General features: G+C 45.3%; 1 protein-coding gene across 4 annotated transcripts in view; it reads right to left on the reverse strand.

Moving 5' to 3' along the window:
• The window catches only part of RFX1 (regulatory factor X1), a 788,791-nt gene that overhangs the window by 715,381 nt on the left and 60,800 nt on the right, over nt 1-12,610 (reverse strand). For 3 of the 4 annotated variants that reach the window (XM_069230451.1, XM_069230454.1, XM_069230452.1), the window contains exons 3-5: nt 2,741-2,850; nt 2,034-2,105; nt 681-776 (exon numbers count right to left, since the gene is read on the reverse strand). In XM_069230451.1, coding sequence (XP_069086552.1) covers nt 681-776; nt 2,034-2,105; nt 2,741-2,850 — 278 coding nt within the window. The remainder of the gene's footprint in view (nt 1-680; nt 777-2,033; nt 2,106-2,740; nt 2,851-12,610) is intronic. The other variant, XM_069230453.1, reaches the window with a different exon arrangement.

Here is a 12,610-nt window from a genome sequence, read left to right on the forward strand (position 1 = left end):
TGGTATTATGCGCTCTTTATTCAGATGGAAGAGAAATGCCCCTAAAGATCCATGCTTTATCCATTCTCCTATTCCCATGCCACACTTACCCTGCCTCATTTCTCTATGTTTTATTTTATTGTTGGACCTGCTGACCGAAGGTTCTTTTCGCCACCAAAGTACCACTCTGATTGGGAGCAGATGCCAGAAGCGTCATCACATGCATCGAAGATGAGATAGGTGGTGGTAGAAGATTTGCCATTGAGGTATTTTGTGGAGGTGGGAAGTAGTGAAAGTCAACTGTGGTTTTTTTGCAAGAACAAGAGAAGAGTTGCAGAGAAGATAAGCATGACGGACAGCCAGGGGAAACATGGTATTGTTCCTCTATAATGACATGTAATACAGAGAGCAGGGTAGTTGAAACAGTGAGGAGTGGGCAGAGTGCAAGTGGCAGACAGGAAGAAGGACTGAAAACATGTAAAGTAGAGTTGTAGCCCAGTCTCCAATCTGTGTTTTTGAACTGCATTTTTTGACTGCAATGAAATGACTAGTGCATGTAAACCACTGGAAATCTTCTATAATGCCTTCTCATGACCTGGAGTAGTAGCCGTATAAGGCAGCCCACCTTAACTGGTAGAGTTCAGAAATAGGAAGATCAAATAGATGATCACAGAAGAACCACAGAAACTGTTCTGACCCACCTCAGGAGGTGAATGGACCTGCTGCTGGATGGTGTGCACAGCCAGTGCGACCTGTGGCCCCTTTCCGGCCTGCGAGGTGCTCTGTACCACGAGTCGCTGAAAATGAGAAGATACAGGAAGGCTTTGATTGAGCTATTATATTTGTTGGTCTTTTACACAACTATACTTGTGGCTGGGAAAAAAGGCATCCACGACTACACCATCTATACATATCAAGGAGGGGAGATGGCAGTCAACTCTCATACCTAATCATTGTGTTGCTAAGGGAACTGGACAACAACTATTACACGCAACAACATCTGCAAGAATAAAACTGTCTCTCCTACAGCTGTGACTAAAGGAACCTGTCTGATGCTTCAACATCCAACCGCATCCTTGAGTGAATAAGTAAGCCACCCAGCCCTAAACCCAGCAACATCTTAGCCTTGGGCAATAGCTTTCCTAAAAGTAACCAAATCTGTAAGAAGACTTGCTCGCCCACACACATAACAAAGGGAATATGACTGAACTCACACCCAACCATTTCTAAGACTGAATTACCTAGATTTAGCAATATTCCAAGACTAATTGAGATCTAGAAATGGAGAAAGAAAACTGCGACTCCGCTAGATGCTCACTATTACCGTCACTCCTGCACACAGCCATTTCTGTAAACACAAGAAAATATGTCACATTTGCTATTGGCCAATAAAAGACTGCCAGCCCAAAGGGTTGTGCTCCTTGTACTCCTTGACCTAAGTAAAACTCTGCTCCAGATAAGGCGTTAAACACAGCCTCCAGAATATTTCTAACATTCATTTCTATAGAATATGCAAAGTGAAGAAGCCTGCTGCCAAGCACAGGACATAACATTTTCACAGGCACTTCCTTCTCTTCCGATGGGTATTTAACATTCAGGAATCCCTCCACTTTCCACCAAAGTTGTGACAATGATGGTTCCTTGCGCTCACTAAAATCTATGTAATATTCAAGAGCCCTTCCATCCTTGTGGTCTATTAAACATTTAGAAGATGACAGCTCAAGGATCTTAGCTGCTTCTAGTTTCATAGCTTTGAGCAGGTCCAGCATGAACATGTCTGAGATCATGATTTTACTAGCAGTCCATGACAAGTTGTGCATATGGTGGTGTATAATACTAGACAGAAATCATGCATGAAGAAGCATACATGCAGATACCACACCAATAACACAATGAGACTACAGATCAGAGAGTTGTAAAGTGACACTGTCTGCCGTCAACATGGAGAACAAAAGGTGAAAGCACAGAGCAGTTTCACTGTACAGAAAGGCTGATGTGATGAGACCCCCCCCTCTGCTTCACGACCCAAAGGGGACACAGACTTGAAGGGATACCTGCACTCCAGCCAGCTGCAGAGAGGGGAGGGCAGTGGCCTTTGGCTGGACTCCAGCTTGGACAAGCAGTCTCTGTGCACCAAAACATTAAAACCGGCAGTTAGATAATCAGGGAAATAATAGGATGAAGCTAAGGAAGCCAGCTACAACATTATACACATATGTTTTCACTGAACTGTCTTCAGTGAGGTAGCTAAATATACAGAGGCTGGTACTGGCTGTCAGCCTTTCATTGGTCAAGCCAAACGTAGCTGGTCCCAAGTGTGGATCTACTCACGCTTTCCTGGGACCAAGCAGTCCAGTTACTATGTCGGTCAAGGCAATTTAGGACTCTTCAGCAACCTCCGTGCATCTTCAGTGGTGAAGCTGAACCACAAGGCCAAAGCTATTCAAGGTTGTGAGTTGGAGGGAGGTATAGATAACAGCAGTAAAATATCAAACAAATCAATGCGTGCACACCCAGAGCAATTCTGTAAAAATAAATTGACTCTTAATTACCTTAAAATGGATGGCACACTGAAAACATGGTAAATGTTAAAAACAACAATCAATTAGACTAACCTGTTGAAATAACAGTGCCCCCTCCCCAAAAGAAAGAGTAGGCAATTTAACAAGGGACATCTGATACTTAGGCAACATTGGGCACCAACATTATCCAATGCAGCGAACTTTGTGATTCTGTCAAAAGTGCCATCCTCTTTCTATACCTGCTGAGCTGCTTGGACATGCTGTACCACCTGTGTTGGCACTCCTGCCTGGGCAGGAGGTGTCCCAGGGCTGGGTTCTGACACGACATCACTGGGCCTCAAGGCGCCATCTGCATGTAATGAAAAAAAACACAAGAGAAAAAGGAGGCTTTAAGGTGGAACGGCATAGATGTGGCACCCCAACCCCACTGCACAATACACAACGCTACTGTTACTCCCAACAAATACCAGTAACATTTGTGGGTTACCTTTCCACTTTCAGTCACACACACACCACCCTTACATTCTTATCGCAAGGAATTCAACGAGAGGTGGGCAGTATAATAATAACTTCAAACACACGATTTGAAACATACTTTTGCATGTGCTCAGAAATTCAATGCTTTGAAATGATTTATTAGGGCATAAGTACTAGACAAACATAATCAGATACTTAAATAAATAGGAAATCTTAACAGGTGGAAAAGGACGGAAAGGTGATTTCTTTTTAATAGAAACTCTCCAACGGGGTTTTCCAGACTCATAATCAAGCCTTGTTTTCTCACTAGAGATTTGCTGGTTAATTTGATAAATCAAACAATAAGGAACTGACATACGATTCTTTTGAGGGCAACCTGAGTCAGTATAACTCCAGAGGACTGTTAAAAGAAATTTCAAGAGCCAAGCAACATTTTTGCCGCATGCTCTGCTTTTAAACTGTGTTTCGCATATTTTACGTTGAAGGGGAAATGTTCTCGTGATTGAAACATTTCGTAAAGATTTTTCTGTGTTTTGACCATGTGGCAAGACATTAAGCGTTATTTTAAGATGATAACTATTGGGATCATATTCTCTCAGGCACAAAAAAGTGCTGGCCTGGAAATTAAAGTTAAACCATAAGTAGTTCTGTGGAAACCTAACTTGAGAAGTGGGCCTCGGACATTTGTGGACCATAATGGGAGCAATAAAAACTGATTTTACGACACTGGTGACCACGTCAGGGATATATGCAAAATAGTTTAAGGGAAAAAAAAACAGACAGCTTTTTATAAATAAAAATAGTGAGAAAAAGAGAGAGGAACTAACAAAACACGGGAATCCTATTACACACATTAAGGATTGGAGAACCTACATGGATTCTTGATCCAGTTTAAATAGATTAACATAGGTTTACAGTATGGAAATGCACCGTGAAATCAGAACATTTCATATGGAAATAAAACCAAAATGACACAGAGGAACACTTTATGATGACAATGCAAATTAAAATAGAAATTGTTGGCACATCATATGAAACCAAAAATTAGAAAGGGAGCTGACGTTAACAGTTGAAAGGACTTTTTAACAATTCAGATAAAAGTCAGGATACATAATGCAGAAACAGAAAATAATAACAGAAATATCTATTTTTGTTATTGATAGACTATATATTGATTGATTGCATGCTTTTAAGGTCCGAAAAATGCCCGTGTATGTATGCAGGAAAACGCCACTCTGTGTCAGCACCATGGGAAGTCACTATAGATACTTAGCCAAATCCTGTTTTATTCATGTCATTTCATATTGGTGATCTCTGATATGACTGGAATAGTGTGTGAGACAGACTATTATTGTAGTTCAAATCTGTCTCAATGAGTATTTACACAAGGGTAACACATACTCCCACCTACATTTGCTGGCCGGTGGAGCTATCAAAGCTGGCTAAGGTAGACGTGGGAAGCAGGTGGGGGAGTGATGGAATTGTGTGTGGGGAGATGAAATTAGGAAAAGTTAACAAGAAAAAACATCCTGTTTGCTCATACGCATGGTAAAGAACCAGAAGCCAAGAAAGTCACATATGGTCCCATAGGAGCGTGTTCGTGCACACCACTGTGTGCTAATCCAGGTCTGTGAGGTGCAGTACTCGTAGAAATTACAGGCAAGAGAGTTCTCAGAATTAATTGGCAAGAAAGTTAATGCAGGGTCCCCACTGCTTCTCAAATTGTCGCTGCTGGTGGTTGTTGGTGGAGGAGATCAGTTTCATACACAGAGTGTCCCACTGCTTGTAAACCCAGTCAGTGTGTTGTGGTACTTAGTCCATACCCCAGTGGGCTGTGAGGGAATATGTGATAGAACAACTAGGTCCTAAACAACTACTTGCCTAAACCACTACTGCTAAACAACAAAAAAGTCTCTACAACGAAGTACTGAACAACTACTGTCTAAACAACGATTTTGCTTGAATAACGATTGCCTGATCACCAAATTTTAAGGTAAAGTTTTCACCTGGATGTAGTGAGGGAGTGTCCAACATGCACACCTCTGTCTGATAGTTCAGAGTCAAAGAGGGAAGGTGTCACAACAAGTCCAGGTCTAGGGCACAGGCCAACAGGATCTGTGTGACAGATCTGCAAGGCCCCAGGGGAGCCGCCCCCCTCACTGAGTCTGGGTTAAGCACGTAGCACAGGGAGAGAGCATGAAGTCACAAGAGGGAAGCCCTCAGATAGCATCTGCCACTCAGGAGAAGGGGCTGGGGGAATCTGCTCCCACCGCCCCTCCACAGCCCTAGGCCACTCAGGAGCTGTGAATGGATCCACAGGAGTTTGATGAAGATGGCTGGGCAGGTTCCCACTCCGCCGGCAGAAGCACCAGAACCCAGCAAAGGACAGTGGTGCAAAATCTATATAGGGCCTGGGACCCAAGAGTTCATTTTGACAGCACAGGGTGGCCATTGTGCCCGCCACAGATCTGCCTCCCCGTGCCCCACTCTGAGGGAAAAGCTGGTAGAGTCCTTGACCCTGTGGGTTCCCACAGGAGGAAATTCAGGGCTGAGATGCAGGTCCATTCATCATCGGAGAAAGGGCACCTCGGCTCCAGCTATGATGCATTGAAGATCCAGGGGGTCTGTTATCCACTCCAGCAGTTCCAGGACCCAGAGTGAGATGGTCTACAAGGGCGACACCCAGCTGCTGCTGGGGGGAGTTGGCGGGGCGTGCACTGTGCGGGCCCCTTAGAGGATGGCGGGCCCAGACGCTATCTTGGGAGGTATGGCGCAGCTTCAGGCCCGGTTTGGCCGCTGTGTAGAACACTAACCAACCTCCCTCATAGCCTCCACAACTGCTGTGAGGATCCACCACACCACAGGCCCCCACCTCAATCAGTTAGGCAGGGAGGCAGTCTAGGGGTCAAGATGGCAGAATGGCAGGTTGGGCAAAGGAGCCTCTCAAAAATATTCCTATGCTGAAGCCATCTTGGCCACGCTTCCCTGAGAAACTATTCTTGTCTAACAAAATAGTATGCAATTCTTTTTCCTATAAAATCAGGTGCTGAAAAATTCAACCACAGAATTGAAGGTTTCCCTCGTAGTACATTCTTAAGTGACACCTGAAATACTTTAGTGACAGATTTAGGGTGAAAATCCAACAAATAATAGCTAAAGAAGGTATTACTACACAAACAATTTGCTCTCTACAGTTATTAGTCAACAAATATATTGCATCACAGCTGCAACTTGTAATTTTATCTCTGGTTGAATGTTCTCTTCGACTTTCTCAAAGTGCTCCATTTGCTTTTGAAAGTGTGATTTCATACACTAAACAACCCAGATGGGCACAGTCAATTTGAAAAAAAGTATTTCTTAACGGACACTACTGCAGCAGAATAGCGGTTGACTCAAGGTTCTAATGTCCTTTCAAGAACATAGAAAAAGAGTCATTTTCACATGTGTGTGACAACTTCACAAGGATTTTGGAAGAAAACAGGCATATTAATGTACTTATTGTCATTAAAATCCAACAATATTCATGGTGGAAGAGTACTTGCTCAGTACCACCTTTTCATAATGAACAGCTATGAAAATTTTTAATTTACTGAGTGGCCCGAATTTCACTACTTCTCTTAGATGATGTTATCGCAATTAAGAAGTTACTTCCTATGGAAAATACCAAAGTACGCACTAGTGCACACGCTCAAAATGTGCTTTCTTAGGTTAAGCTGCAATAATATCAAACAACAAAGTTGAGGTCCTTACGGATAGAAATATTTCCAGTGCCTTTAAAAAAATGATGTCTGACACTTGAAAAAAGTGTTTTAATCTAATGATTTTTCTGGATGTTGTAACAATGGACAGATTAATCAATCAATATAGAAGAGTAGTGGAAAGCAGCTGTAGCCAGATATTACAGATATAGGGTCAACGCCTTATAGTGGTGGGTTATTGCCATTGGCAATGCACCCGCCAAATAATAGTTGTTTATATCTGCATTTCAGTGTCCCTTCAGGACACATTTGGGACAGCAGCATTTAGTGTTGGCACTAAAGTGTAGAGTAGTCAGGACGGTGGGAAAGGGGGTTGACGAGGACTACATGTTCTCAAGTATAACTGAGACACGTTGCCCAGTTTCTGAATGCTCATCTTTGAAATGAGGCTTTGCCCATACACAATACTGACATAAATCAGCAAAACAGAAAGGGCAGATGCCACAACACATCAGTTTCTGATTGGTGAGGATCTGATATGTAGAAGGATTCTAGAGATTTCTAAGGTATAAGTATTCAGATTTGTGGCGTTCTAATTTCTGTGTTGTTCCTTCAGTCAGGCCAAAGCATTTTCTGATTCTATACCTTTAGAGGTAACTATTACTTCGATTCAGGCCTTCTCTATGATTGTTTTTGGTGTCATGCTTTTTTGGTTTCGTAGATAGAAGTATGGGGTAGAATTCACCTCCAAGTATATGCACTGAAATCACACAAGGCTGCATGGGCTGGTACTGTTTATCTTCCGACCCTCACAACCCACACCCAGTTTTTACACACACAAAACAGTACTCACTTTCTTCATACTGCCTAACTATAACAAAGCCACAGTCACACTATCTACCATGCTACCACTGCCCACAGTGCACATGCCCCACATTCACCAAGTACATCCAATGTCTATACCAGGTGGCCATTATCAACAAAAACAGCTACCTAGTTTAAAGCATGGCATCCATCTTAGGAGTTAACATTTTCAAAAGGAGTTACAGCTAATAAATAACACACGGCCCACAGGGCCCTCACCAAGTACAACCTTCGATCCCTGTGTCCATCAAACTTTCAAAATGTCCAGACCATAGAAAGATTAGTACACACACATACATGAACATCTGGTGCTCAAACCAATAACTCAGTTATCATGCATACCACACTACCATGCTCAGTGCTCACACCAACCAGACCATCAAGACCTAGGACTCGTACTATCACACTCACACCTATCACACCAAAGTCTCCAACATAACAAAGAACTCACTCCAGTACTGTTAACCGCCCACACCTAATGCCCACGTTGAGTACCAACAACATGCACCGATAATGACAATCCTTACCACAGCATCAACAAAGAGCACCTATGTGCTTAGTTCTGATACCCGGTGTTCAGACCTACTGCACCAACTAAAGTGCCCACTCTATCAATATCTTTTTTTCCTTATTGATTCTTTTTGGGGGGGGTCGGAAATGGCCCTTTTTGCAGGGTTATCCCCAAACGTTTCGCCTATGACCTCCTGTTTTTGACTATGTATTTCATTTCATTGTTGCTGGTTTCAGGGCTCTAGGCACTTCACCACTGCTGACCAGTGCTAAAGTGCAAGTACTCCCTGTCTAAACTGTATTGGTGATTGGTTTATCCATGACTGGCATATTTGCTTTACTTGTAAGTCCCTAGAATAGTGCACCATGGGTGCCCAGGGCCTGTAAACCAAATGCTACTAGTGGGCCTGTAGCACGGATTGTGCCACCCAAAGGAGTAGCACTGTAAACATGTCTCAGACCTGCCACTGCAGTGTCTGTGTGGATAGTTTTAAACTGCAATTTCGACCTGGCAAGTACACCCACTTTCCAGGCCTAAACCGTTCCTTTTACTACATGTAAGTCACCCCTACATTAGGCCCAATGCAGCCCCATGTGCAGGGTGCAGTGTGTTTAAAAGGTAGTACACGTACTGATGTGTTTTACATGTCCTGATAGTGAAATAGTGCTGTTAGAAATGGGGTCTCTAGTTGCACCCTGTCCAAGTAGGGACCCTCACTCTAGTCAGGATAAAGGAGATACCTGCTCAGATAACCCCTGCTCAGCCCCTCGGTAGCTTGGCATGAGCAGTCAGGCTTATCTCAGAAGCAATGTGTAAAGCATCTGCACACAACACACAGTAATAAGTGAAAACACTAGAAAAGGACACCACACCAGTTTTAGAAAAATAGCCAATATTTATCTGTGTAAAACAAGACCAAAACAATATAAATCCAACATACAGTGTTAAAGATATGAATTTTGCAAGATTTACTCAAAAATAAAGTTCCTTAAAATCAATAGCTCCAACTGGGGCTATCACAGCGTTGTGATCAACAAAACCAACAGTTCAGGCTGGCCGCCGCGTCGCAGGCCAGCTACATTGTCAGGGAGACCCGCAAACAGTACCTTTGGAATTGCAAGGTGCCGTAATCCTCGCAGTGAGCTACGGAGAGTGGCGTCGCTGGCGTTGCGTTGTCGTTCATGGAGCCAGTGCAGGGGTCACTAAGTCCTTGAAGTCACACACATTGCAGAGCGAACTCCAGGCTGATGAAGTCAGGAGCACTAGCATGGATGGCGTTGGAACTGCGGTGCGAAGCGGGCTGATGAGACGTGCGGTGCAAATAGGTCACGGTGCAAGCAGCGGCTCGGTGACGGCATCCAGAAGCGTCGGTGAGAACAGGGCTGAGGTGTGAAGCGGGCGGTGTGATGTGCAGTGTCACCAGGTCACGGTGCAGGCAGTGCGTAGTTGTTGCTAAAGCACTGTCGTCAGTAGGCCCAAGCCGGCGGTGCGGGTCGGAACGGTGCTACGTGAAACTCATGAGCGGTGCCCACAGGCCATGGTGCAGGCAGGGATGCCTGGTGACAATACTGGAGTCGACGGTACTGGCGTTGGTGGACTGGGGCTGCGGTGTGGGATGGGACGGTGCTTTGTGTACCCCACGAGCGGTGTCCACAGGCCACGGTGCAGGCAGCAGTGCCAGTGTCAGCAAGAGCGGCGGCGTTGAGGAAGCCCAGGCTGCAGTGTGAGCAACCAATGCCAGAGTACAGGGCCCACAGGTCGCGGTGCGTGCAGCGGCTCGGTGAAGTTGTACGATGACAGTGTCAGTGAGACCAGGGTTGTGGTGCAAAGCGGGGCAGTGCGGCTCTGTGCGGCGTCAGCAGGTCACGGTGCAGGCCAGCTGCGTCATTGACAGCATTGCAGTGGTTTTTATCCTTAAACAGCACAAAACATGCAGTTCTCAGTGCTGTAGGAAGAGGAAACTGACGTCTTTGATTTGCCTGAGACTTCCAAAGGGAGGCAAGCTCTACTCCAAGCCCTTGGAGAACTCTCTCAAGCAGGACACACAGCAAAAATCACCCTTTGCATTCTTTTCAGTCACAAGCAACAACTGCAGGCCAGGCCAGCAAAGCAACACAGCAAAGGGACAGTACTCCTCCTCCAGCTCTTCAGCTCTTCTCCTTGGCAGAGGTTCCTCTTGATTCCTGAAAGATTCTAAAAGTCTGGGGTTTTGGGTCTACTACTCATACCCCTTTCTGCCCTTGAAGTTGGCAAACTTCAAAGCAAAGTCTCATGTGTTTGCAAGATCCTTCCTTGTCCAGGCCAGGCCCCAGACACACACCAGGGGTTGGAAACTGCATTCTGTGAGGGCAGGCACAGTCATTTCAGGTGTAAGTGACCACTCCTCCCTCCATTCTAGCTCAGATGGCTCATCAGGATATGCAAGCTACACCCCAGCTCCCTTTGTGTCACTGTCTAGAGAAGAGGTGTAAACAGCCCAACTGTCAAACTGACCCAGATGGGGAATCCACAAACAGGCAGAGTCACAGAATGGTTTAAGCAAGGAAATGCCTACTTTCTAAAAGTGGCATTTTCAAACTCACAATCTAAAAACCAACGTCACTAAAAGGGGAATTTTTAAACTGTGAGATCCGGGACCTCAAACTCCAAATACCTATCTGCCCTCAAAGGGAATCTGCACTTTAAGGATATTTAAAGGTATCCTCCATGTTAACTTATGAGGGGGCTAGGCCTTGCAACAGTGAAAGCTAAATACTGCACTATTTCACAGTTAGGGCATGTAAAACACACCAGTACATGTTCTACCTTTTAAATACACTGCACCCTGCCCGTGGGGCTACCTAGGGCCTACCCTAGGGGTGCCTTATATGTACCAAAAGGGAAGGTTTGGGCCTGGCAAGTGGGTACACTTGCCAGGTCAAACTGGCAGTTTAAAACTGCACACACAGACACTGCAGTGGCAGATCTGAGCCATGTTTACAGGGCTACTAATGTGTGTGGCACAACCAGTGCTGCAGGCCCACTAGTAGCATTTGATTTATAGGCCCTAGGCACCTCTAGTGCACTTTACTAGGGACTTACTAGTAAATCAAATATGCCAATAAGGAATAAAGCAATGAATAATACAATTTACACAGAGAGCATATGCACTATAGCTACGTGCCCAGAGCCCTAAAGCCAACAAAAACTGGTCAGAAAAATTAGGAGGAAAGAGGCAAAAAGATTGGGGATGACCCTGCAAAAAGGGCCTGGTGCACCAACTGCTAAATTTGGTTTTCACTATGCAAGGCCCATCTCTCCCCTAGGGTAACAAGGGAATTGTCTTGAAATATCTTTGAAGTGTAATTTCCCATTGGGGAAGATCGCGATATGGAGTTTGAGGTCTCTGAACTCACAATTTAAAAATTAATCTTTTAGTGAAGTTGGTTTTTAAATTGTGAGTTTGAAAATGCCACTTTTAGAAAGTGGGCATTTCCTTGCTTAACCATTCTGTGCCCCTGCATGTCTGCTGAATACAGGTCTGGTTCAGGATGACAACTGGGCTGTGTGTGCATTCACTCTAGACAGTCATACAAAGAGCTGAGGTGTGCCCTGCATATCCTCATGATCCATCACCAGGCTGCTGGGTTTTACTGAGCTAGAGTGGTGGGAGGAGCTGACACTTACTCCTGAATAGGGCTGTGCTTGTCCTCACACAAAGCAGTCTCCAACCCCCTGGAGTGTGTCTAGGGTTAGGGCAGAAAAGGGCAGATTCCTGTACACTACAAAGATTTCTCTTGGAAGTTTGACTCCTTCAAAGACAGAAATGGGTATAAGTACTAGACTTCCGACACCACAATGTTAGAATCCTTGTGGACAGAGGACATTCTGCCAGGAAGAAGATCTGTATGTTGTAGGAGATATTGCCACTCTGCCTGTTGCTTTGTTGTGCCGGCCTGCTGTTGGTTGGCTGCTTCTGGCATGGGAGTGAAAGGATTGGGGTTTGCTTTCTACATCATGTTTCCAAAGGTTCTCCAAGGGCTTGGACTGAGCTTGCCTCCTGTTAAGAAGTCTCAGGGACATCAAAGATTTCATCTACCGTCCCCTGGGCTCTCTTTCTGAGAGTCTAGACTTGCCAAACAGTGGCAAATCCAGTTCCTGGGCCCTTGGGAGTGAGTTCTGGTGCAACCAAGAAGAAACCAAGCACATCAACTCCAGAGCAACTTCTGAACTGGTCCCATTGTCTGACTCAGCGTCTCTGCCTGCACCGGAGCCCTGGTCCCCTCTGAGTACAATGACCCCGACTGACGGCGAAGGGCCGACACCGCCGCAGTGCCTCTGAAGTGCTTCCACAGCATGAGTTCAGAGCGCTGCGTCACCAACGTCCGGGGCACGTGACTCCGACTGTGCCGCAGCACCTTTGGTGTGATCGCAACACCCGCAACCTGACCTGCTGGATTCATCGACTCTGCCTTGTTGTGACGAACCGCCGCCTTGCCGCCAATGCACATCACCTTCCCTGCAAAAGTAAGAAACTGACGCCCCACCTCCCTTGCCTACCAGTACGGAACCGACACTTC

The sequence above is a fragment of the Pleurodeles waltl genome, chromosome 4_2, assembly GCF_031143425.1.
Source record: "Pleurodeles waltl isolate 20211129_DDA chromosome 4_2, aPleWal1.hap1.20221129, whole genome shotgun sequence".
NCBI lineage: Eukaryota > Metazoa > Chordata > Amphibia > Caudata > Salamandridae > Pleurodeles > Pleurodeles waltl.